The sequence below is a fragment of the Dromiciops gliroides genome, chromosome 1 (genome assembly GCF_019393635.1).
Source record: "Dromiciops gliroides isolate mDroGli1 chromosome 1, mDroGli1.pri, whole genome shotgun sequence".
Taxonomy (NCBI): domain Eukaryota; kingdom Metazoa; phylum Chordata; class Mammalia; order Microbiotheria; family Microbiotheriidae; genus Dromiciops; species Dromiciops gliroides.
The window spans coordinates 680,532,548-680,558,719 of NC_057861.1; the positions used below are offsets into that span (position 1 = coordinate 680,532,548).

At 47.0% G+C, this 26,172-nt stretch overlaps 1 protein-coding gene across 6 annotated transcripts in view; it reads right to left on the reverse strand.

The window, feature by feature from the left end:
* Nucleotides 1-5,465: 5,465 nt before the first annotated feature.
* Nucleotides 5,466-26,172, reverse strand: part of LOC122729228 (zinc finger protein 398-like) — a 29,719-nt gene continuing 9,012 nt past the window's right edge. Inside the window, exons 1-8 of one of the 6 annotated variants that reach the window (XM_043967994.1) lie at nucleotides 23,556-24,346; nucleotides 17,392-19,717; nucleotides 16,961-17,248; nucleotides 16,325-16,687; nucleotides 14,450-14,576; nucleotides 12,579-12,692; nucleotides 12,201-12,317; nucleotides 5,466-8,356 (exon numbers count right to left, since the gene is read on the reverse strand). In XM_043967994.1, the coding sequence (XP_043823929.1) occupies nucleotides 7,269-8,356; nucleotides 12,201-12,317; nucleotides 12,579-12,692; nucleotides 14,450-14,576; nucleotides 16,325-16,687; nucleotides 16,961-16,984 (1,833 nt within the window). In that variant the 5' untranslated portion in view covers nucleotides 16,985-17,248; nucleotides 17,392-19,717; nucleotides 23,556-24,346 and the 3' untranslated portion in view covers nucleotides 5,466-7,268. Of the gene's footprint in view, nucleotides 8,357-12,200; nucleotides 12,318-12,578; nucleotides 12,693-14,449; nucleotides 14,577-16,324; nucleotides 16,688-16,960; nucleotides 17,249-17,391; nucleotides 25,856-26,172 lie in introns of those variants that run through there. The other 5 variants (XM_043967977.1, XM_043967986.1, XM_043967969.1 and 2 more) reach the window with 5 other exon arrangements.

A 26,172-nucleotide genomic window follows, 5' to 3' on the forward strand; every position in this document is an offset into this window, starting at 1 on the left:
AGACCTCCCCTTTCATTTTATGGATAGATGATGAACAAGATTGAGAAAGGTGATGTGGAGTAAACAGAATAAAACATCTCAAAGAAAGATGGGGCATTTGAGGAAAGGTAATACTTCTCAGGGTCTGGTTAACTATAAGTTAACATATGTAAAGCACCACAGAGATGGTGCTCTGGTTCAGGGTAGGACTAGTAAAGATGGATGTCAACAAGCTAAAGGAATGGGACCCTGGGGGGTTGGTGGGGGTGGTGGGTCATATGGAGGAAAACATCTGTTTAGAGTTGGAAGGGACCTCAAAGCTCATCTATTCCAACCTCTTACTTTACTAAGGAAGAAACTGAGAGCCAGTGAGTTGTCTCAGATCCCATAATGGGTTAAGTGGCAGGAGCTGACATTTCAACTGAAGGCTTCTCACTTCAAATCTAGGCATGCCCTTCAATGCTCTACACATATTGAGAAAGATCAAGAGGGAGCAGAACTTTGGAGAAAAGGGAATCTCTTCTTTGGACCTGCTGGGGGGGGGAGGGGCTGGAAGTAGCTTAGAATGGCTTGGCTGAAGGCAGTGTGAGAAAAATGGGGGTGGGCTCTGGGGGGGGGTCAGTGTAAAGACTTACTACATTCTGGGGGCACGAGGTGGTCTCAGGGAGAGGAGTGTAAAGGAAGGTTAGGAGAGGAGTGGGATGGGGGTTGAGGAACAGTGTAAGGGAAATAATGGAGGGAAGCCTACAGGGCAGTGAAAGGGACAGGTCCACATTTGGGAAGGCAGAGAAGAGGGAGCTGAGGGAAGTTTGGGGGAGAGTAAAGGGGGATGCAGGAGGGGCCTAGGGGACAATGAAGGGACAGAGAAGAGGGCAGGTGGACTTGGTTCTGGGGGGCAGTGTAGGGGGAGGAATATCAGGGGTTTGGGGGCAGTGAAGGGGAAGGGTGGAATAGGGTGGGAATCAGTATAAGGGAGCTAGTCAGAGGAGACCTGGGGGGCAGTGGAAGGGGAAGGCAGGAGGGGATTGGGGTAAAGTGAAAGGGGAAGGTTGCTTCTGGTCCTTGGCACAGGGAAGGTCAAAAGAGGGTCTGGGGGGTAGTGTAAGAGAGTGAGAGGGAGTAGGTATGTCAGTGTAAGAAGGTAGGAAGGTGACTGGGTGAGAATGGAGGAGGGTGAGAGTGCAAAGTGGGTATAAACAGGTGGGGATCTGAGGAGCAATGTAGGGGGATGTTGAGGGTCTATAGGACATAGATGGAGGGGCAGATGGGAGGGGTTTGGAAATGTCAGTGAAGAGGGCTGGGAGGGGATCTTCCAGGCAGCTTAAAGTGGGAGCACTGTAGGGGGCATGGGTCTGAATGGGAGGTTCTGTAAAGGGGCAAGCTAAGTCTGGGGAGGCAGGGGTTTGGGGGGGTCACTGGGCTGAGTGGGGGGGTGCAAGGACCCAAGTATGGGGGGCACAGAGCTGAGTCTGGAGGGCACTGTAAGGCGCACAGGGCCATGTATGGGGGCATTCTAGGGGACATGGGGTCAGGTGTAGGGAGCACTGTATGGGACACCCCTCGGTCTAGGGGAAATGAAGTTGGGTGTGGGGGGAACTGTATATGGGGCTGGGGGAATGAAGCTGGGTATAGGGGGGGCACTGGCTGGTGCAGGGGGGCATTATACATGGGGCTTGCTCTGGGTGGCACAGTATGGGGCATTGCAGCCTCAGTCCCTTACAATGTGTTCCCAGACCTGGTCCAGTGCCCACTATACCCCGGCCAGGTCTGGGGGTGGGGGGCCAGGGCTAGACATGGGCCTAGGTTTAGGGAGTACAGAGCCAGGTGTCGGGGTACACTGTACACAGGGCTGGGTCTGGGGGGCACTGTACATGGGGCCGGGTCTCGGGGGCACTGGCCCAGGTGTCAGGTGTACGTGGGGCCCGGTCTGGGGCAGCACCGTAGGGACACGGCCCCTCTGTGGCGGTACGCCTCGGGGAAGGCGGTGTCTATGGCCCGTCCAGCGGGCACAAAGCTCAGGGAGGCCAGGGCAGCCTAGATTGAGTTTTTCGTCTGCCAGGAGTCACTCAGTCCCGGAGGCGACTCCAGCAACCCCGAGAGATTTCCGACGGCTCCGCCGCCAAGAGGCCAATGGGGAAGGAGGAGGCGGGGCTAGCCATAAGAGCGTCCGGCCTTCGGAGGATTGTGTTGGCGCTCTCAGCTGCCTCTCCATTGGGTTCCCTTCACGTCAAATAAATCCCAACGAACCTATCCGATCCTTCCTCTGAATTAGTACCGGAGGCCAGAGTGTTTGACGAGGCTTCCTACTGTGCGCAGTCCCAGGCCCGACTCCACCCACCCTAGGAGGGGCCCATATAGCTATGCTGGGGGTCCGGGTCCTTCCTGTTGGTCTTAGAGCCTCCTGCCTCTGACCCTTAATAGCTGTGTGACCCTTGGCCAGGCCTTTATGAGCCCCGAGTCTCAATTTCCTCATTTGTAAAATGTACCTATTTCGGAGTCATGAGGCCCCGCCCCTTTGCCATCAGGATCGTCCCACCCCTCCCAAAGATTCTGGGGACAAAACGACCAGAAAGACCCAGGAATGTCAAGAGAAAACTACCTCACGGCTTGTCCTTCATGTGTGGGAGTGCACAGGTCATAGGGGCAAACCAAGTCGTCTTAGGGCACCCCGGACCTCTAGAAAGAGAATAGAACCACCTGCGTTGGGTTGGGCACATCCTCTACAGGGCATTTATGCCAAAGGGTGGACAAGAACTGTAAGGGGATGGATGAGAAGGAAGGCTTGGTGTCTGTGGGCCTTCGCTGCATGGCCTGATACAAATCAGACACACCATAGTCTCGATGTGCACATTCTATTAAAGTTGTTTGGAAAGGCGATTCTGAGAACTTCCTGCAATCCATCTTTTCTACTTTGGCCAAAAGTGATCTTCCCAAGGTGTAATTCTGTCACCCCCTGCTCAAAAGCCTTTGCTGGGTCCCTATTCCTTTTAGGATAAATCAATCCAGCATTTCGGACCTTCTGCCATCTGACTCTTGCCTTATTTCATTTTATTCTCCTTCCTACAGTTTTATATTCTAGCCAAAATGAGATACTACTTATTTCTTGGAAGCAACATGCCATCTTCTGCTTGCACCACTTTGCACAGGTCACCCAAACCCCATTCTAAGAATGCACTCCCTTTTCATCTCAAACCTTCCCCAACACAACCAAACAAAACTGCCAAAGCTTTTAAAAGGATTTAAAAAAAAGGATTCTAAAAAGAAATCTTGTAATAAAGATCTTAAAATCCTTATTTGCTTTCAAGACTAAGCTCAGGTATATCTTCTTCACATCACCTTCAATCATCCCCTAACCAGAATGTATTCTTTCCACATGAGCTCCTTGAAGGCAGGGAATGCTTTTGCCTTTCTTTGTCTCCCCAGTACTTAACAGTGCCTAGCACACAGGAAGCATTTAATAAATGTTTGCTGACTGCCTAACTCCTTCCTAAATTATTCCTAGAGCACTTTGTTTATCATTTGCTCCTAAAATTTCCTACCTTATCATATACTTATCTGTACTATGCTCATGTAGGGCAAGATCTGTTTTAAAATTTTTGTATCTACAGCACTTAACATAGTGCCTTGCACTTAAATGGTATTTGAAATGAATGTTTAATTCCTGAAATTTAGCAGGGTAGAGCAAGGGCAAATTCTTCTCTATGGACACTCACGTCAAACCATGTTATTGGCTTCTGATCAGCACTGGCACACGCGGACAGCTCCTACTTGCATACAGCCCAAACTACTGGCACAAGTTCCAAGTGGCTTCAAATCTTACTAACATAGAATTCAAGAACTGCAAGGGCTGCTTGAAGATAAATTAGAGCCCAAATGATTTATACCAATATTAACACAGCTAGCAGCAGTTCCTTATTCTAGGACTCCTGAATCTCAATCCAGTGCTCCTTCCTCTAAGACAGAAATTGAGCCCCAAGTCGTGGAATATCATGAGTAAATCTAGCTACATTGTGAATCTTGTGAGAGTTAAAGGAGGTGAGTTTTTAACTAGGTTAGTTAAAAACTATGCTAGACAGGGAAGGAAAGAATATAGATAAAGTAAGGCTGTGAACAGGTAGAGATTAGTGTTGCTCAAAGAACCGCATTAATTGTAGATGTAGACCCTGCTAGATGAAACGGGAATATTTAATCCTTTGGTAAATCAATTCTGATCTTGGAGGTTATTGTTCATGTGATGACCATGAAACCCTATCCCTGATCACACCTACAAGTGGTATAAGTGAGAAGGCTGAAGAGGTTAACAGGGATGACTGCTTCAAGAGAAGCAGCATAAAAGACACAGTGAAGGCCAAAAGCATGGCAGGGTGATGAAGACTTTGGCCATGGTGCCAAAATTTAGAGGGTGCTGACAACATTGACATTCTAGCAGCACCTAGTTAGCAAGAATAATTAGTTAAGGGGGCAGCTAGGTGGCACAGTGGATAGAGGATTGGCCCTGGATTCAGGAGGACCTGAGTTCAAATCCAGCCTCAGACACTTGACACTTCCTAGCTGTATGACCCTGGGCAAGTCACTTAACCCTCACTGCTCCACAAACAAAAACAAAAACAAGAATAATTAGTTAAAATAGGAAGCTATGGGGCAGCTAGGTGGCGCAGTGGATAGAGCACAGGCCCTGGAGTCAGGAGTACCTGAGTTCAAATTCAGCCTCAGACACTTAACACTTACTAGCTGTGTGACCCTGGGCAAGTCACTTAACCCCAATTGCCTCACTAAAAAAAAATAAATAAATAAACTAGGAAGCTATCAGATAACAGGTATTTCCTTCCCCTTGTATCATGTTGTTGAAGTCTCATTGTGTCTTGGGCTTTCTGTCCCCCACCCCTAAACTCAACTGAATTATCTTAAAAAGTGATTTGGGGGAAAAATACAGAAATACCAGAGAGGAAAAACCATACATAAAAATGTGGGGGGGAGTGATTTGAGTTCACTTTTTATGCTGTTTGCTCAGTTCATTTTGTTCAACTTGCTCAGATGAGAAACATATCAGTTATATCTCAGCTACTCAATCCCTTTCTGGCTTGCTGTGACAAAGCCCAAAATAGCATCATAATCAGATTTATAATTTCGCTTTTGTAGCCTACAACTACAGAATCCAAAGTGTAATCATTCACTATAACAGCAACTCTATCCCCTTATTATGAAATTTCTTTGCTTTACTTCTCTTTTGTACTGACCTTGGGCAAGACATTTGACTTACTACTCAGTTCCCTCATCTGTAAAATGAGCTTGGACTTGATGGCTTATAAGGTTCCTTTTAGCTCTAAATCTGTGATCCTATGAAGACGTATTCCTAAGAACACACAGCCTCCTTTATTTTTAATTTTTTTTTTTTTTAGTGAGGCAATTGGGGTTAAGTGACTTGCCCAGAGTCACACAGCTAGTAAGTGTGTTAAGTGTCTGAGGCCGGATTTGAACTCAGGTCCTCCTGAATCCAGGGCTGGTGCTCTATCCACTTCACCACCTAGCTGCCCCTCAGCCTCCTTCTTTAACCAAATATAAGCTAATTATCATGTCCAAGTGGAAATTTTGAAGGGCAAAAATGAAGTCTGCCCTTGTGGAATGGTGTGCTTAGGTTATACCAATGCTGAAGGGCTGATGCTGGGCTCAGAGGGGAAGAGGTGGAAGCTAATGGATTTGAGGGATTGGAGTGGGAGTGTTTAGGGGACAAGGCCAGGTGTTGACGATAAACCCCACTGGCTATTCATGGGTGGGTGGGGTGGATCTATCTTCCCATTGTATGGATGATTACACATCCATTTGGGTTAGGCCACTGCTCCCTTGGCATGAAACCCTGGCCCCTACTTTAGAGACCACTGCTCTCGCCTGTCAAAATCTTTTTGGACTCTGCCATGTTGACATTGGTAAGAGATGGGTACAACACTGTCATGGTGGATGAGGACTGATGCTGGTGAAGATCCTGCAGGGATTCTGCTTAGTTACTCCCGGGCACCAGGCCACTCTTTTCTTTTTATTGGAAACAACTAACCTGCCTGCTTCTCTTTCCACTGCTGCTCCCACCCCGTGACTTGTGGCCAGGTTTCCTCTCTTCTGCTTTTATTTGAAACAAGCAAAGAGCTTTTTGGCAAAGGGCTCCATCCTGGATGGATGGAGACTTGACCCTCTTATTTTCCTTTTCCTCTCTGTCTTTTTTCCTCAGACTTCATAGGGAAAATTGTAAATAATCCTAATAATGGCACCTCCCTGACAGGGTTGTTGTGAGGAACAAATGATGATGGATATGAAGTGGTGCGCAAATCCCAGGGAGGCCCTGTGGTGCAATGGAAAAAGAAAGGTTGATTCTAGAGTCAGAGGCCCTAGGTTTGGGTCCCTCGGACAAGTCAGTTACCCTTCCTGGGCCTCAGTTTCCTCGACTGTAAAATGAGGTGAACTCAATGGCCTCAGGTTCCTTCCAGCTCTAAGTCTGTGAACCTTGAGAGCCCAATGCTGCTAACAGGGAACCAGGAAGGGGGTGAAGAGCCCTTAGCCACTGGTTTATTCTGAATCACAGAAGATACACAAAGCACTTGACTCACTACAATTCCCTTGGCTTTCCCTCAGCCCTGGCCATCCTTTCCTTCTTTCTTCCTTGAATTGCTTTGTAGAGGCCTGCCCCTGGCTCCCTCCTTGACCAGACGCCACCTGGGAGGGACCCTGACCACTCAAACAAGGGCTGACATCTGTGGTGCTGGAAAGCAGGGAGGGAAGCAGGACAATGACTCAAGACTAACTTGAAGCTTCTCATTGCAATTAATTTTCCTTCATCACACACTTAAAGGAAAGACATCTCCTTACCCCTCTCCCAACTGCTAAGATGAAAAAGACTTGATGATATGAGAACACTGACCAGGGGTCTGGAGGAGACATAAAAGATAATGGAATCCAAGCTCATTTTACTGTTGAAGAAACAGGCCCCAAAGGGTGTTTATTGCCTTTTGTCATTCTGTCAAGCTACAGCCCAGAAAATGAAAAAGGAAACCAGATAGAGCAAACATACTCACCGTCCTCCACGATTCTCAGCCCAGGTGAGAATAATAGCTAAAATTTATACAGCGCTGAGGAAACCGAGGCTGAGAGAGGTTCAGTGACTTGCCCAGAGTCACACAGCTACTGTGTGTCTGAGGCAGGATTTGAACTCAGGTCTTCCTGCCTCTAAGTCCAGCATTCCTCCCTCTATGCCACCTACCTGCCCCATTCTCTGCACACAAGTCTTGTTGGCTTTAGTCTGCCTATAGCCACATCTCTGTTTTCACTACTGGAAATGTGGTTTGGGGGCTGGACTTGGAGGCTGGGGAAGTCCACAAAGGACACAGAGCTGTTCTTTGTGTGCTCTGCTGTGCTGGTGGAGGATCTTGGTCCCCAGCTCCCGTCCATGGGTAGAGCAGTTCCTCCACCTGGGGCCTTGAAAGAGGCGGCCCCAACCAGCCATTCCTGCCTGGAGGGCTCCATGTGGAACTCTCCTTGGTCAGGGCTGACAGATGGCCCAGGAAGTCTGGTGGGCAGCCTGGAGGCTTCTCCGTTTTCCTCATATGTCTTTGTTGGTGTCTGATGAAACTCCTTTTCAGCATAAAGCTGTGGCCACACTGAGCACAATGGAAGGGTTTTTCCCCTGTGTGCAGCCGCTGGTGGTTCAGGAGGTATTCTTTCCGGCTATAGCACTTCTCGCACTCAGGACACTGGAAGGGTCGCTCACCTGTGTGAAGGGTACGGTGCCGTTTGAGCCAGGAGTAACACACAAAACTCTTGTCACACTCGGGGCACTGGTAGGGCTGGGGTGGGGGGTGACCCTGGGGGTGTCTGCCCAGGCCCCGCCTCCCCGGACATCGCTTTCCCCGTTCGGCATAGGCATGCAGTCGTGTCCGGGGCAGAAGAGACGCCCTCTGTCGGGAGTTCTTGGCCTGAGAGGGCTCCCATGGCAGAGCTGCCCCAGGGCCCTGTGGCCGGCTGCTCCTCTGTGCTTCCATGGGCTGGGAGAGCAGCTCCTGCCTGTGGCTCCTTTGATGCTTTGTCAAGTTCTCTCGGAGCCGGAAGTTCTTACCACACTCGGCACACGTATAGGGCTGCTCTCTGGCTGGACAGGGCCACCAGGTGGCCAGCTGAGGCCGCACAGGGCCTGACTGTAGGGCCTGCTCTGGGCCTGGGCTCAGGAGGAGGGGCTGTTGTGGCTGGAAGCCCACTGGGAGGGTAGGGCTGGAGCTGCACTCAGGGGCAGGGAGAAGCGCTCTGGCTACTCTGGACAGTGGCGCAGGGAGCTCTGGACTCTCCTCCGCTGCCAGAGGATGCAGCTCCTTCACTGGCCTCAGGGCCCAATCAGCCTCTGAAACAGGAGAAAGCACACAGATGTCATTTACCTGGATCAGCAGGAGCACAGCCCTAACAGAGGCCGTTCTCACTCAAGGCCTGATGGTTTTCTTTTTTTTTTTTTAAATGAGTTTTTGTTAATGTTCTTTTTTACATCCCCAGAAATTCTTTGTTTCCCATCCCTTCCCCCCTCCCCAAACCATCCCCTAACAAATATTTTTAAACTAAAGAAAGAAAAATATGAAGGAAAAAAAATAAGCAAAAGAGGATCAACACAGATAAAGCCTGAAAACATATGCAAGGTACCCTAATTGTGGACCTCCCACCTCTGCCAAAGGAGTGGGGGTGAGGGCGTCTTCTCTTTCTCTTCTTTAGGGCTTTCTAGTTATCAACCATCTATTCTGATCTTCACAACAACCCTGTAAAGTAGGCTGAGCAGGTGGGTTTTTAAAATACCTGTCAGTGCGCCATCACTCATTTTCTGTGATTTTGTGACTGTAAGTGAATTAGCCTGTGTCCAAATTAATCATTAATACAGTGATACGGGAACAGTCTACATAGGAAACTGAGGCACAGAGAGGTTAATTTGCTAACTTATGTTATTCCCTTGCTCAAAGAGCTTTGTTGCTTCTAGAATAAAACAGATTTCTCTAGAAAAGAAGTTCAAGCTCTTTACAACCTATCTCCAGTCAGAGGAGGCAGTGTGGTATAGTTCTTAGAGTACCTTACATGGCATCTGAAGACAGGGGTCTAAATTCTGCCTCAGAGAGTTACTAAGTGAATAATCTTGAGCAAGTCACTTAACCTCTGAGTCTCAGTTTCCCCATTTGTAAAACAGAGATAATAGTAATCACAATACCTACCTTATAGGGTTGTTGTGAGGATAAAATGAGATGATGTATCTCATTTGATGTATTTGCAAACCTTAAAAAAGCTCTCTGTAAATGTTAGCTACTTCAAGACTTGCTTTGCAGTTCAGCTGAGGCAGCCACTGTCTGTTCCTCAAACACAACAGTCCAATTTGGGCTTTCCTGCTTCTGCCTCCATGACTGGAATGTACTCTCTCCTCTACGCTGACTCTCCAAATCACTGACTTCCTTCACAGGTGCTCAGGTGCTCCCCACTACAGAAAGCCCATCCTATTGTCCAGCTGTAAGAGCCCCTCCCAATTTAAATGATCTTGTTCCCTGGATAGAATGTAAGCTCTTGGAAAGCAGCCAGAGCCAGGCTGGTTTTTGTCTTTGTAACCCCAATACCTGGGGTAGAGCAGGGGCTTATTAACTTTGTTGACTCATTCCTATCAGGTGACTGATCAGAAAAGGTCATTCCACTGTTAATTTTAGGCCTGGTACCTTTATTAGCAAGGCAAGCATGCACAGGAAGGTGTTGCTGGGCTCAGTTTGTGCCTTTTTAAAATTTTCTTTTTGGTTGCAAAGTTCACCAAACCACTTAAGCACCAGTTACTCCCAGGCAGGGGAGATTCCATCACTTCTTTTGGGGCCAATTTTGATGCCTATGGATGTATATAGTCCAGAGTTAAGAGCCCAAGAGTTGCTGCACTGAGTTCCAGTCGTCAAAAAGCATTGATAAGGACCAGCCTTCAAGAGGCTCACATTCTAACTGGGCAAAGAGAGGGATTAGTATTCTAATGCCAGAAGAGGAGCCAGAGGACATGCCAGGATTAGGGGGACTTGATCACCCTGATGTCAATACAAAGACAAGATCTCCTCTGAGAGGAAAATGACCCCTGCTCAATAATCCTCTGGAACTCAGCAGCAAAGTGTCAAAGGCTCTTTTATTTTCATTCTCTCGAGAATGGGCACTTGCAAGTAAGGGTTACAGCCAGCAAGTGCAACATAGGGGTTCACAGGCCCCTTTTATCCCTAGTCCCTAATGCAAGATGGACTCTCCCCTTGTTCATCATTGGCTGATTACTTAAGGGTTAAAATCGAAGCATGAAAGCGAGCTAATTGGAAGGCAGTATTCTTAACCCTAATTTCCACATTTATTCTTTGAGTTCTTAGCTAATAGGGTGGTGACACAGGGACATTCCTTCAATCCTCCCTTATATATGGACATAGCCCAGGAGAAGACCTACTCAGGGCTACTTGAACCATGTGATCTGTCTGCCTAAGGGGAGGGCAACGGAGACCTAAGTGCTCAAACAGGTCTGAAGGAGTACAATTTGAACAGCACTGATGTGGTGGTTGTGTCCTATTGAGATGAGACCATTACTCCTTTCCTCACATCCTCCCCCTCCTCTCAGCACCATTTATAGCACTGTTATTCATACATTTTGGATCTATTCATACTTTGTGCCCAAAAGCCGCCTGTAGTTCTTTCTGCTCCGCACCCTAAATTCTTTTTGTTGCTGTAGCTGCCAAGGTGATTTTTGTAAAGCCCAGGATGTCTGGTGCAGCCCACCCGGCCCCTGCCTCCGCTCACCTGCCATCTGGTGGTTCCTGATCACTCCCACAAGTAAATGACATCCTGCTTGGCACGTAAAGCCCTTCCCAGCCTGGCCTTTTCTGCTTTTTCATTCTTCCTGCACTTTCTTCCCTTCACATCCTAGTGATGCAGCAGCCCTGACTTCTTGCTGCTTCTTGAACATGACATTTCTGATCTCCTTGGGGCCTTTTCACAGACCCCCCTTTCCCCCCATGCTTGGGACACTTTGGAAGGAAGCTGCCCCTCTTTCCCTATGTTGTGGCTGCCTTCAAAACTTAGATCAAATCCCACCTCCTGCAGGCCCTTCCAGGCTCTCCTCCCTGGTCTCTTGGCATCAGTGCCAATGTCTTCCTGAGATTACTTCCTATGGACGCTGTACTTTATCTTGTATGTACTTAACTGTTTGTAGGTTGTCTTCCTCATTAGAACCAAAGTGCCTTGAGGCTGGGAGCAGGTTTAGCTTTTCTCAGTTTCCCCAGTGCTTAGCACAGTGCATGGCACATAGGAAGCCTCTGATAAAAGTTTGCTGCCATACTAGTTCTATTCTCAGTGGATCTCATCCTCTGCACATTAACTATTGCAATCAAGTCATCCCCAGGTGGGGTGGTCCTGGGTTCCGGTTAAAGACCTTGCAGGTGCTCGGGATCACAATGTGCTAGAAACCCCAGAGCTTAAGGAACACCTCAGGACCTGTGTCCTAGTGACAAAGAGTCAGCAGCATCCTCATTATACCCACATGTACACCCCGTAACCAGCATAGGTTCTTTTTACCCTTAGGATACTATCATTATGAAAATAATTTCTGTTTCCAACACTTAAGAGCTGGGAATAATAAGAGCACTGAGTCCCCCAGGCCTCCCTTAGAAGCTGGTCAAGCCACAATGAGGAGACATTTGAGCAGCCATCAGGGAAAAGACTGTTCCCAAGCTCCTCTGTCCTTTCCTCACCACAGCCCAGTGAAGGAGCAGAGCGGGCATCACTATATCCAGCTTACAGGAAAGGAAGCTGGGCTCACAGAGCTGAACTGACTTGTGTGGCACCAAGTGAAAGCACCTCAGAGTTAAGATGCAAAACTGTCAGACTGCTGAGTCCACACCCACAGCACCACGCTTACCATGTGATGAATGAATGAATGAAAAGAAGCATTTATTAATGGCGTACTATGTGCCAAATGCTGTGTCGAGTGCTGGAGATACAAAAAGGATGAGACGGTCGCTGCTCTAGGATGGATGGAAGAGCTTCTGGGGGGTGGTGTGGGGGGGTCCTCAGGGAAGAGATGAAAAACCAGCTCTCAGAACCAAGTGAGTCAGGTCTCCTGAATCTTGAGATATCAGACCACTGTTAACAGAAGCCACCTGTATATGCCCAGCTTTCCCCTTGAGATCTAGAGAAGCTCAATTTTTGATACTCACCTTTGTTCAGTTCTGTGATAGGGACACTTCCCTCTATGTCTTCTTGATCCCTGGGCCCTTGCTCTTCTTGCTTAATACATGGTTGGACATCATTAGTAGAAATTGGAGGCCCTGTCCCTGGGAAGGGAGATCATATTCGATGTTTCTGGCAGCCAGTGACCACTCCATTACAGATCTCACAATGGAGAGCAGGAAGTTGGAGAGGAAAGGAAAAAAATCTCAAAGCTGAGTCAGCTGAGAAGGTATTAGGGATTATAAAAGCAGCACATCAATGACAAGAGTTCCTGAAGAGAATGGAAAAATCAGCCCCCAAACCCAGAGTTTTCTGCATCATTAAGTGAAGCTTTGGCCTTGAAAGTTCAGAGCAGTAAGACTCACCAGGGTCAAGGTTTGCTGCTATTTCTGTCTCTTCTGAGTCCAACTGATTCCGGATACATGGTTCTTCCCCTTGTTCAATTCGGGTCAAAAATTCAGGTTTGGAAAGAGCATAGTCTGTTTGATGTAGGAAGAGAGAGAGGCCATGTTACCATTCATGTCACAAGGTAGTAACTCAGTTTCTGTCATGCTGTGAAGGATGCCATTACCAAGTGCTTTCCTGTTTTAATTTCTGACATCTTATAAGAAATGCCCAAGGAATGGGTAATACTCATGGCTATAGACAGCTGGGCCAAGATGTTATCTCAAAGGGCTGGGAATATGTTGCTAAGCATCACTACCTTTCCTTACGATGTGATAGTCCTACAGTCTCTTTGTCATTGAGCCCGTGCCAATTGGAAGGCAATTTAAGTGTTTTTACTACTCATGATATAAAGAAGGATTTCATTTTAACTTCAGAAGATCTGCCATCTTGATATGGGTACTTCCTTTACCAATGCAGACTGCAACTCCTCTACTTCTTAGCAGGAGGTTTTGCATGTTGTTTTAGCCAAAAAATAATATTCAAGTGGTGGCCAGTCTTCTGCAGGACAACTAGGCAGTATAATGGACACAGTGCAGGACTTAAAAACCAGGAAGACCTGGGTTCAAATCTGCCTCAGACACTATGCTTCAGGTTCCTCATGTATAAAAGGGGATGATAATAATAGCACCTACTTTATAGAGTTGTTATGAGGAACAAATGTGTTAATAGATATAAAGTGTTTTGCAAACCTTAGAGCATTACAGCAATGCTAGCTATTATTATCATTGTTACCGTTACCACCACCACCACCACCACCACCATCATCATCCTGGTGATAAGCCTGTAGAGACTAATTAAACTTGGGTAGGTCGTTCTTTGGACAAGAGTCTGTGCCCGGGCCAGGAAAGGCCAGTCCTGGAAGCTTCTCCAGACAGCAGGGAAGGGTCTGCCAGAGCCAGTGTCCCTTCTCCGGGGCCCTGCTGTGGAGGCTGCAGGGGCTTCTAGGCTGAGAGGGAGGACAGTACTGGGACAGAAGTTAGAGGTGGAGGAGGGGAAGGAGGCATTCATCCAGGTAACTTTCCAGCTTTGAGAGGCCTCTTCTGGCTTCAGGTGTCACCACTTCACTTTCTTGCTTCCACCTGGCTCTTGTTCCCCCTTCCCTTTCCCTGGGAAATCCCCAATTTCAGTTCTTGGCCCTTTTCCTTCCTCTCATTCATTCAACATATCCCTCCAAGAGAGCCCCCCATTCATTTCCTCAATGTTGGCCATAGGACAGGGATGGACCTTGATGAATTGCTGCATCGATTAGGGAGCTCCTGGAGAGAATATCCCCAACCAAGCAGGTCATTCATTGCCTCTTCTGCGACTCTGGTCTTAGAGAGCTCCCTAGACAGAGGTTGTAGAACTGGCTGGGCAACATGGGGCACTCGAGTAGCAAACCACATGAAATATAATTGGGAAATGTTTAACAAAGTAAGTAAGTACACAACTCGATGCAGACCCCAGGGTCAAATAACAAGTATGTTTCAGAGACAGAACTTAAAGCTAGGTCTTCCTGGCCCACTCCCTACCACCCCACACTACTTCTTTATTTATACTGTTGCACTTTGTAGGTTCCTTGTTGCCTTTAATGGTAAATTCCTGTGACTCTTGTATCCATGACTTTATTTTCAAATAGACAATAAACACGAAGCGTGTGTTTAAATGACTTGTCCCAAGTCAAACTACTAGGAGCTGTTGGGGACAGTATTTGAGTTCAGGCCTTCCTGACTCCAAGGTTGGTGCTCTGTACACCACACCACATTGCCTCTACAGTCTTCTAACAAACGATTAAATAGGAAACCCTTACCCAAGGAGACAAGCATCTCATAGTTGCCTGTCATCACGTGCTTGTAAAGCTCTTTCTGCCACTTGTCCAGGTTCCCCCACTCCTTCTCTGAGAAATAGACAGCCACGTCATCAAATGTCACCGGGACCTGAAATCACAAACAAATACCCCACATGTTATCTTTGGGGAAAGAGCCATCATCCACGGCCCATCTGCCCTGTTCATGCTATTCCTACCTTCTTCCACCTAAAACTCCTACTTTCCACATAGCTGTCCACCAGTCTATATCCCTGGACTTAGGTGGTTCTTAACTTGGGGTTCATGGACCCCCAAGGGGCCTCTGGATAAAGTTCAAGAGGGCCGTGAATTTGTTTCATAAATTATTTGGATAACTATTTCTTTCTTTTTTTTTTTTTTTTGCTGGGCTATGAAGGTTGTGACTTGCCCAGGGTCACACAGCTAGTAAGTGTCAAGCATCTGAGGCCGGATTTGAACTGAGGTCCTTCTGATTCCAGGGCTGGTGCTCTATCCACTGCACCACCTAGCTGCCCCTGGATAACTATTTCAATATAATTGATTTTCTTGGCAATCCTATATAATCCTTTCATTTAATGCATTTAAAAACATCATTTGGAGGAGTCTATGATGCCAAAAAGATGAAAAACCTCTACTCCACTTCAGCTTGCCTCCTCTGCAATGCCTTCCTTTACTATTCCCATTTGGATCCAATCACTTCATTCTCCTCAGATTCTCCTAACCATTTGGTTAAGATGACTAATAGCCAAGTTAGTTTCCAGTAGCTCTGTATAATTCTCTATTAGGTCCTTGTCAAGAGTACACAGCCTTCTCCATTAAAAAGTGAGTTCTTCAAGAAATGAACTCATTCAATGAACAATTATTAAGCACTAGTGTGCTGGCTGTCTCATTTACAGAACTGACACAGAGCAATAGCTGTTCAATGTGGTTTTCTCCTGGGATCTAGATCACTCTAGAGAGAATTTCTTTATTAAGGGAATAAGACTGTTATGTCTCTTGTCAAGAAACAATCTTTTGAAAATACATATTTGTATCAAATATTTCTTCTACAAGTTTGGTATCAATTCTCCAAATCGCCAATAAGAGAAATATGAAAAACAACACCCATCCAATTAGCAGAGGGAAAATGAGATGCAGCTTAGAGGCCACTGCCTCCAACCCCCTCATTTGACAGATGATGAAATGAAGACAGCAAGAAATGCCACATATATGCCAGCTTATTCATAGCAGCACTTGTGCTGGTAAAACAACAAACAAAACAAAAACGACTGAAACAAAGTGTGGGGGTGGGTGCCTGCTGACTGGGGACTAGCAGAGTGGCATATGAACATAATGCTGTAAGGAATGAGGAAGGTGAGAAATTCATAGAAACATGTAAGGCATATTATAAGTAATAATAACAGCTTGCATTTTTCTAGTGCTCCGAGGTTTGAAAAACTCTTTACAAACATTTTATCTTCGCCACAGCCCTCGGAGGTGCTAACTTCCATTTTGCAGGTGAGTTAACTGAGGCAGATCGAAAGGGGATTTGAATTCAGATCTTCCTAACTCCAGGTCCAGGGCTCTATTCACAGAGCTACCTAACTGCCTCACCTATGATGCAGAGAGAAGGGGAACCCAGGGAACGTCTGTACACACACATATATTCAGATGAGGACCACAATCATGCAAAGGAAAAGGAGTCTGAAAGACACCACGATTTGGACGGAACAGACGGCCCGATCTGGGTGGCCCAGGACGTCTGTGGGTTTTGAGGAGGCAGGTGTTGGGGGTGAGGGGCGGCGCTAAGGAGAGGTGGCCGCGGTGAGAAGCCCAGACGCGTCCATCAGAGTGGCCCGCGGCGCACCAGGGGAGGCTTACCTTGGGCACTTCGCCTCGGCAGCCCGGCGGGAGCCGCAGGATCCAGAAGTTGCGGTTCTTCAGCAGGTTCTCCATGTTCTCCAGCCTCCTCTGGAGCAGCCCGTACTCCTGTAGCACCGTCTCCAGCGTGGCCCATTTGCTGTCCAGCTGGTTCCCAAACTCCACCGCCGTCTTCTCACAGTCGATGACCTTCTTCTCCACGGCCCCTGTGCGCCCCTCCAGGGTCATGAGCCGGCTGGCATGGGAACAGATGGTCCTCTCCACCGTCTGCATTGCCGCCACCACGGGCCACAGCTCCGAGGCCTGGAAGGGGGCGTCTGGCTGAAGGCCCCGGAAAGGCTCGCTCACGTCCCACTCTGGAGCCTGGAGGAGGGGGGGAGGAGAGGGGCTGGGCCACGAGCACCAAAGGCACCCCCAGAACCAGTTATCCCATCACCCTCCCTCCGTCTCGCGCCGGAGGCACAGGCTCACAACTAAGATCTGAAGGGACGTCCCAGCCCCCCGAGTACACGCGGGAGGTCCGCGGCTGGGAGGCTGAGGAGGTGGGTGCAGCCCGCGCGTGCTCTTTCCACGCCCCCCCCCCCCGTATGGGTTCTCCTTGATGACCCCGAGGCGCTCCCTCAGAGAGGCTCTTACCTGAGCAGGAGCGGTCTCGGCCATGGTCGAGCCGCTTTCTTCCCTGCCACCCTCTTCGGGAAGTGCAGCGCTCCCTCGGCCGTGGCCCCCGGGAAGCGAGGGTGGCTGCCGCGCCTGGAGCCGGGAACCAGGTAGCCCAGGTTGTGCTCCGCGCCGCGGGAGGCCGAGCCTGCCCCTGCCCGCTCCTGGGTCCCCGTACCCAGCTCAGGGGATCCCTATACCCAGCTCCGGGCTTCCTCGGGGCTACTCCTGGGTTGTTTCCTGTAGCTTCCCGGAAGACAGCGGCTCCTACAGATTGGAGGAGCAAAGGTGGCTGGGACGCTTCTGGTCCAGGACCACCCCGCCCCGCCCCGCCCCGCCTACAGGACCCTAGAACCGCCCTCCCACCTCCCGGAGATTGGCACCCCTGCTGCCCAATCTGGCCCTTTCACCTTTTCTGGACGCTGTGGGCAGGCTGTAAGGCAGGCTGGTATGGAGCTTGCCTGAGGACTTGGCCAAAGAAGTCGAATGCATTCTTTCTTCCTTGCAGCATCGGACAAGTCCTTTCCTCTTACTCTTTCCTTAATTCTCTGCAATTCAGCGTCTGACATCATTCAACCGATGCTCCCCTCCCCACAGTTAATAATGGTCTCTTCTTAATTGCAAAACTAATGAATTTTTCTCACCCCACATCATTCTTCAACTCTCTGAAGCCTTTGATGCTGTCCATCAGCCTCTTCTTGATACTCTTTTCTAAGTCACGCAGTCTCTTGGTTCTCTTCCTACCTGTCTGAACAGTCTCTTACTGGATCTTCGTCAGCTCACACCAGCTAACTTTTAGTTAGCGTCTCACAGTTCCTTGACCTCAGCCTTTTTCTCTTCTCCCTCTTTTATTTAATTTGCTGGCCTCTTCAGCTTCAATGGATTCAATTATCATCTCTAAGCTGATGATTCTGGAGTCTACTTATCTAGCCCTAACCTCTCTGCTGACCTTGTCTCCCATCTCTAACTGCCTATCATATATGTCCTGTAGACATATAAAACTCAAAAGTCCCAAACGGAACTCATCATCTTTCCCCCCAAACCCTCCCCTCTTTTAAACTTCCCTTTTACGGCCCCTACTACTATCTTTCCAATCACCTAGGCTCACAATCTAGGTGTTATCTTCAACATCTCATTCTCTCTCACCCCTATATTCCATTTGTTGCTAAGGTCTGTCTTTTATCTTTCTACTGTCTTTCAATAAACCCCTTCTCTCTTTTGATATTGCTACTATCCAGGTACATCGCTCCACAGATAGATTATTGCAATAGGGTGCTGGTGAGTCAGTCTACCACCAAGTCTCTTCCCATACCAGTACATCTTCTACTCTAGCTGCCAGATCTCCCTAAAGTGAAGGTCTGGCCATGTCATCCCCCTACTCAATAAACTCCGGTGGCATCCTATCACCTTTAGGATGAAATATAAAATTGTCTCTTTGGTGTCCAAAGCCCTTCACAGTCTGCATCCCTATTCCTCAACTTTCCAGTCTTTTTACGACTTACACAGTTAACACCACCATCCCAAGTTACTGCACTCTGCAGTCGTGACACTGGCCTCTGTTCTATTCCTTGAACAAGAAATGGGAGTTTTTCACTGGCTGTTACTCATGCCTGGTATGCTCTACTTCATCTCTGCCTCCTTGACTTCTCTGGCTTGCTTCAAGTCCCAACTAAAATCCTATGTTCTATGGGAAGGCTTTCTTAGTCTCTCTTAATTCTATTGCCTTCCCTCTGCTGATAATATCCCACTTATACTGCATATAGCCTATTTGTACATAGTTGTATATAGTTGAATGTTGTCTTCCCATAATAAACTAAGAACTTTTTGAGGGTAGGGGCTGTCTTTTGCCTTTCTTTGTATCCCTAATGCTTAGCACAGTGCCTGGCACATAGTCAAGTGCTTAATACATGTTTATTGGCTGACTATGGACCACTGGCTCTTGGAGACTTTGTCCTCCCTTTCCTGCTATGACAGGACAGGGTCCTGGTTATACATTTAGACCCACTACTTCTTATCTCCATTACTGGCTCCAATTTATCCTTCTACCTGTTAAAAAGGATGTTAGCCCTCTGCTCTCTTAAATCTCCCACTGTTGCTTCTCTGCAGATGACTCAAGAGTCTACATATCCAGTCCAGTATCTGATCTGAATTTCGGCTCCCCCATCTCTAAATGCCTGATAGATTATCTTCACTTGGATGCTCTGTTAGCTCCAATTAATCAAATCAACTTTTCCTTCAAATTCTTCTAGATTTCTCCATATTTTTAAAAGTAGTATACAGTATTTGACAGTGTGCTGGAATGGAAGTTAGGAAGACCTACAATCAAATCCTGATTCTAACACTAGCTGAGTGATTATAGGCAAGTGACAACCTCTTGGAGCCTTGGTTTCCATTTATAAAATGTAGATGGTATGTGTAGTACTTGCCTGTTGGAGATACTGGGGAGATCCAATGAGATTATGTATGTAAAGTGCTTTGCCAATCTTAAAGTGCTAAATAAATGCCAGTTATTATCATTCCCAATCAGGCCAGAAACCTTAGTCCCTTTTAATACTTGCCTTCGTTCAGTGTTAGGTGAAAAGAACACTGGACTAAGAGTTAGAATCTTTGAGTTTTAATTTTGATGCCTCTACTAGTCATATGTCTTTGGACAAGTCAGTCTCTGACCCTCAGTTTCTTCATCTGTCATAAGAGGAGCTAATAACTTAAGCTGGCTTAACTGTTTCACAGGGTTGCCTTCAGAAATCAAAAAAAAGATGCGTGTTAAAGTAGTTTATGGAATACTATACAAATGCAAAGCATCATTCGCTCAACAAACATTTGGTTGATATCTAACATTTTACTTTGATCACATAACTTATTCTCTTGCTCAAAAATATTCAATGGTTCACAACAGCCAAAAGGCTAAAGTTGAAATTGTTTAGCAGGGCATTCAAAGCTGATCTTGACTCCAATCTTTTCCTTCAGTCTTGTTTTCTACATCTACTCCTGAGGTGAATTCTTGTTTGTGTGTTCGTTATATGGGCTCTTGATTCGTTTCCTTTCTACAGCTGTAACAAGTTATCAACTATTTGGCCGATTGTACAAAAGATAATTCTCAAGCTGCAGTGCATCTATTCAAGGATGCTGTGGATTGCTCTATCCAATCAGAGGCTGTGCCCTGCTAGATCTTGGACTGTACAGATTTATCTTGTATATGTCAAAGGAACTTAAGGCTTTGCTGCTGCCCTCCAGGGCGACTGCTGCCAGTTTGTCAGCTTTGTCCCTGGCCCTTCAGTTGTTTTCAGGGATTTCTTGGGGCTATTCAGAATAGCAAGGATTTCTTGGCCCAAGCTCTGCACTTGGATCATGAAGAGGGCTATGGAAGCCTCAAAGCACAGTCGCAAAGTGTGACAGCAAACCTAGACTTTGCTTTTTCACTGATACCTGTAAGTGATGTCCAACTCTTCTAACAACCCGAGATCTAGCTCCATTTTGGGGGAGGGGGACTCCATATAACTAATACAACATAGCACCCTCAATTTGGAAAGATTACACATAGATTCCTGGGGGAACAGGGGTTCACTTGAGGGTTATGTTGCTTGAATTTCTAGAAACCCCAAGTTTTTTTTTTCTCATCTGGTGGAGGAATGTAGGTCTTAACTTTAGGGTAGCAGTGTAAGTCAGAAGGGACTGACTGTCCCTGGGGAAGGTCCCAGATGGTAATTAAAAAAAATTATAATTGGACTTGGGCTTGGGTACTTTTTGCTTTCTTTGTTGTATGAAATCCCATATTGCTGCCCCAGGCAGCTAAGAAATGTAGTTTATTCTTAGCTAGAAAGTGAGAGTATGGAGGGCAGATTCATGCCACTGGTGGGAGCTGGCAGCAAGTTACTGGCACTGAATCCTGAAGCGTGAATGAAATTTTGGGCGGTTGGAACCTTATCTGGCTCACAGATCTGCATAGGGAATGAGCTGTGTGGACAGAACTTGCTGTTTTCTGGTTGTGCCTGCCTGGCTGCTCAGTGACTTTATCCATTCTCCAATTCCTCAGCCTCATTGCTTCAGGGTGAATATGCCTTAGTGTTCACCCTTTGGAGCTTCAGATTCTTTGTAAACCTGGTTTGTTATGTGTACTCTTAAAATGGGCTTTGTTTCCAGATCTAAAGGTAAGCTGACTTTTACTGTGTTCTGAGCAAGTTATGGAGGTTTGGAAGCATATTAAAAAAAACACCTTTTTAGTTTCTCTAGACTTATTAACACTATTTCCCAACCTAAAATCCCTTCCAGACTTTTCCCTTTAGGAAAAATATGAAGAACAAAGGCTGGGGCCTTCCTTTGAAATGGAAGAGTAATGACCAAATCGATCTCATCTAGATAAAATATTGCCGTATCACTCACCTGGAGTTATTAGTGCTTTGACTGACCAAAGCATAGTTTTTATTGTAATTTGAAATTAAGGGTTAAGATGTTGATGACAGGAACTCTTTCCAATCTATCTCTCTTTAGAATAGTCCTGGAAGGAACTCAGTTCTGAAATCATAATAACTTTAGTATTTAAATAGCTTTAATGATTGCAAACAGCATGCCATATTATCCTCACTTCAACCTTTGGAGGTAAATGCTATCATTCCCATTTTACAGATGAGGAAACTAAGGAAGAGGTTAAGTGACTTGCCCAGTGTCACACAGCTACTGTGTCTAAGGCCTTATTTGAACTTGGGTCTTCCTGACCCCAAGTCCAAGAATGTTAACCCCAAACTGTATTTTAACATATTGTGATCTTTTCCTTATTCAAGATTCCTATAAATGTTATTTGAAACTGTTGGGACAGTCATTTTGGAAGGCATGTGAGACTATGACAATTTGAACATCTCTCTATCCAATCTAGAAGTTATTTAAATGTAGATTCAATAAAATTGTTTCTGGCAGACTTGAGTCCAAATCACAGAGTACATTGGTATCATTCTGGGGGACACTTTAGTGGTAATCTTTTACTCAGATTACTGACATCTAATAGAAAGACAACACTGGGTACAGGACCATTTCTCTTTGAAGGACTTCTATGGCCAACTAAATAAAGGAGAGGGACCTTTTAAGTCATATAGGAAGTTTTTCCAAGGAGAACAATTCCAACCTTGCCGACTTCTGAGTAAGCTCACAAGATCCAACCATTTTGAGAGAGAACACAAGTCTGTCAGACACAGTGAGGTGTACCTGGGCATATCTCTTTATGTCTGTATTGGTGGCTACCTTCCCTTGTACAGTATGTTGCATGTGGAAAGCCTTTTATGAGCAGCTTTAAATCACCCCCTGATCTGGGACTAAGCTAGTTTTGAGCAGCAGAGACTGGGCCTAACCTGGTGAGCCTGTTGACAGGGAAGTTTCCCTACCCTCTCTGCCAAGGGCAGTGCCAGTTAGTCCACATGAAGAGTTCAGACACTGCCACTTACTGACAGTGACTCTGGTCAAGTTATTTAAGTACACCAATCCTCAGTTTTCTCATCTGTTAAATATGACTAATAATGCCATCTCCTTTGCAGGCTGTTGTGATAATCAAGTGCTTGGCAAACCTTAAGGCTAATGATTAAAACTAGAAGTAGAAGGAACAGGTCTTTCGTTTTGTGCTACTGTCAAGCTGATTTTATCAAATTACTAAATGCTGTAAAGATAGAAATATTGTTGTAAAGATTTTTTTTTTTATAAAGAATGGAATTTTAAAAGCACACTCCAAAACAAGAAGGGAAACTGCTGAATGCCACATTCTTCCAAACCGGTTTCCATAATCTACCATCAATGAGCCTCTGCTTCTCTGGGGCTGGAGGCAAATGGCAGAGTGACTGGGCTGTCAATGGCCCTTCAGGTCCAAGAGGGAAAACTGTGCTACTGCAGAGCAAGGAGCTCTGTCTGGTGAGAAAGTATATAGATCTCCCAGCCTAACCATGGTGCAATTAATTCCTGCTGAATGCCTTTCTAGAAAGAGCTGGGAAAGGTTTAAGTGGCACTTCAGGACGCCACATCCCTCTGACTAGAGTGGGAGCTATAGGTGCAGCATACACAGTTGCCTCTGTACAGAGGAGACACTCAGTAGGCAGGGTCACACTAAACAGAAAAGGTCAGCAGGACCAGAAGTCAGACCAGTTTCAGTTTCAAGCAGTTTTCCTCCTTGATGGAAAGTGTGTCTTCTGAGTCCTGGCTCTTTCAAGGCCCTCCGTGTAACTAACACAAGGCGACTGATGGGTCCACTATGAAGTCACACTAACTGCACCTGGGACCTGACCGTTGGGAAGCAACCTTTTGCTAATTTTTTACTAATCGACAATTGTTACTAAGGCTCTGATCCCCTTCTCCATCCCCCAACCTGACCAGGAGTGATCAGGGCCTTTTCAGGTTTTATGAACATTGCCCTCAACAGGGGTTTGGCAGATTTGGGATCCCAGTCAGTGGCAGTGCTCCTGTCCGGTGAAACTGCAGAGTGAATAAATACTAGGTCAGTTCAGTCTTCACTGCTCACTATGCAGAGCTGCTCAGATTCTAGAGTGACTCCATTTATAATTGCTGATGTTGACAAACTACATTAAGGAAACAGACTTACCAACTGTGCTTGTGGCTGCATACTCTCAAAGGATTAAGCAATGAAATCAGGACCACATTCTGCTGGGTCACCCCAACCTTTTTAACTTGGGAATGGCAGGGGAAAGTCTTCCATTCCATATCTATGGGTCTGTCCCTCTTCTTCACTCAGGCTCTGATTGGTCCTCAGTATCTGAGGGTCAATATCTCAAGTCTTCAGATGGTACTACAGGAAGAATGAGGCTGGGAAGAGGAGGGAATGAGCATTTAGATAATGTTTAAGATATGCCAGGCACTGTGCTAAACCCTTTAGAAATATTATCTCATTTGATCCTCACAAGGACCCTAGCAGGAGGTGCTCTTACCATCCTCATTTTACAGGTGATGAAACTGAGGCACAGAGGTTAAAATGACTTGTCCAGGGTCACATAACTAATGTTTGAAGCCAGATTTGAACTCAGGTCCTCCTGACTCCAGGCCCAGGGCTCTATCTACTGCTCCACCTGGCTGCTTTTGGTGGGCCCAAACTTTTAGCACTTAAGTATGACTGTTAATGTGAGGTTTGTGGAAGGCAGACTCTTCGAGTCTTCTGATCAACATCTTTGCTCATGAAGGGACTGAGCCTTTTCCTAATTCCTCCCCATCAAACTTGTCTGTCTACTATGAGGGCAGCTTGCCTGGCTATAGCAGGAATCAAGAGATCTGGGTTCTAGTTCTGCCTCTGCTACTTACTAGCTATGTGACATTCGGGCAAGATGCCATCTTAGTTGTAAAATGAGCAGATTGTGGATAAGTGATTTCTAAGGTCCTCGCATCCCAGGATCTATGAGCTCCAGTCTTCCTCTATTAGCCTAAAGAGCTGGCATGGCTTTGCTTCTTTAGCAGAGTCCTTCAGGTCATTATGAGGCTTCTCCCTGGTGTGCACTCTGATGTGGGTAGTGAGTCTAGACTTGTGAATGAAGCCCTTCCCACATTCACTGCAGGAGAATGGTCTCTCCTTATGGTGTAAGCGCTGGTGGTAATTCAGGCCACTCTTCAAGCGGAAGCTCTTGCCACACTCAGGGCACTGAAAGGGTTTCTCGCCGCTGTGTACTCTGAAGTGCTCAGTCAGTTTATATTGGTGAGTGAAGCCTTTGCCACATTCCCCACAAGAGAAGGGCCGCTCCCTGCTGTGCACACGCTGGTGGACCTTGAGAGTGCCCTTCAGGCGGAAGCTCTTGTCACACTGGGGGCACTGAAAGGGCTTCTCCCCTGTGTGCATTCTGAGGTGCTCTGTGAGGTGGAACTGTCTAGTGAAGCCTTTGCCACATTCACTGCAAGAGAAAGGCCATTCCCCACTGTGTGTGCGCTGGTGGGCTTTCAGAACGGCCTTCAGACGGAAACTGGTGTCACACTCGGGGCACTGGAAGGGCCTGTCCCCCGTGTGTAGGCGCTGGTGGCTGAGGAGCTGCCCTTTCAGGCGGAAGCTGATGTCACATTCAGGGCACTGGAAGGGCCTGTCCCCCGTGTGCAGGCGCTGGTGCCTGAGCAGATGCCCCTTCAGGCGGAAGCTCTTGCCACACTCTGGGCATGGGAAGGGCCTCTCCCCACTGTGCACTCTCCTGTGTTCGATGAGCTTAGATTTCTGAGTGAAGCCCTTGCCACACTCTAGGCAGAAGAAGGGCTTCTCCCTGCTATGTAGGTGCTGGTGGGCCTTCCGGAGGCCCTTCCTGGGGAAGCTCCTGCTGCCCTTGGGGCAGGAAATGTGCTTCCTGCCCTTGTGCCATCTGGTGTGTTCCATGAGCTGGGTAAGATCTGGGACACATGCTCCCTCCTCTCTGTCCGGGCTCTCTCCTGCCTCCGGGGGATTCTTTAGGCAGAAGTCCTTTTCATTGCTCTCATTCCATGGCAAGTGCCTTTGCCAGCCACGGATGCCCTGGTGCCACTGCCTGAATGTCTTCTTGCCCTTTGGGCACTGGCACAACTGGTCTCTGGAGTGGCCTCTTTGGTGTTTCCCCAAATGGCTCTTTAGGCAGAAGCCTTTACTGCAGTCAGGGCAGGGGCAGATGCTCTGCCTGGTGGGAACTTTCTGGAAGGAAGGCGATCCCTCAGTTTTGTGGTACAAGTCTCTCTTGTTTGACTTGGATTCCTTGATGCTGTAGACTTCTGGAGCTAAAGACCATGAATCTTGGTGACGTGAGCTCCTTAAGGAAGAGCCTTGTTGACCATATGTAGAGGAAGCTTCTCTTCTTTTTCCTGATAATAATAATTCAGGTAAGTCCTGGTTTTGAAAATCACAAAAATATTGCTTTTCCTTTTGTGAACTCACAGATTCCTGGTCCTCTGGAATTAAAAACAAAAATCCAGTCATCATATATCCTACGTGCTTTATGGTAGAGATCTTCATTTCAGCCTCTGATCTGGGCTAATGAAAAATCCAATTTTCCCTGAGCCTCACTTTTAGAGAAGCCATCACTATCTTTCTTCATTAATTTAAAAGACCTCTGATTTCACTGATGTGGGTTCTCTTTCTCCTAACACAAAGCAAGCCTTTCACTCCCTAGTGGACAATGTCATTAGCTGCTGAGGCCTTCCAACAGTATCATTTGGCAGTTGACCTTCTGGAAAGAAGCCCTTGAAGTTAGCTCTCTTGTCAATTG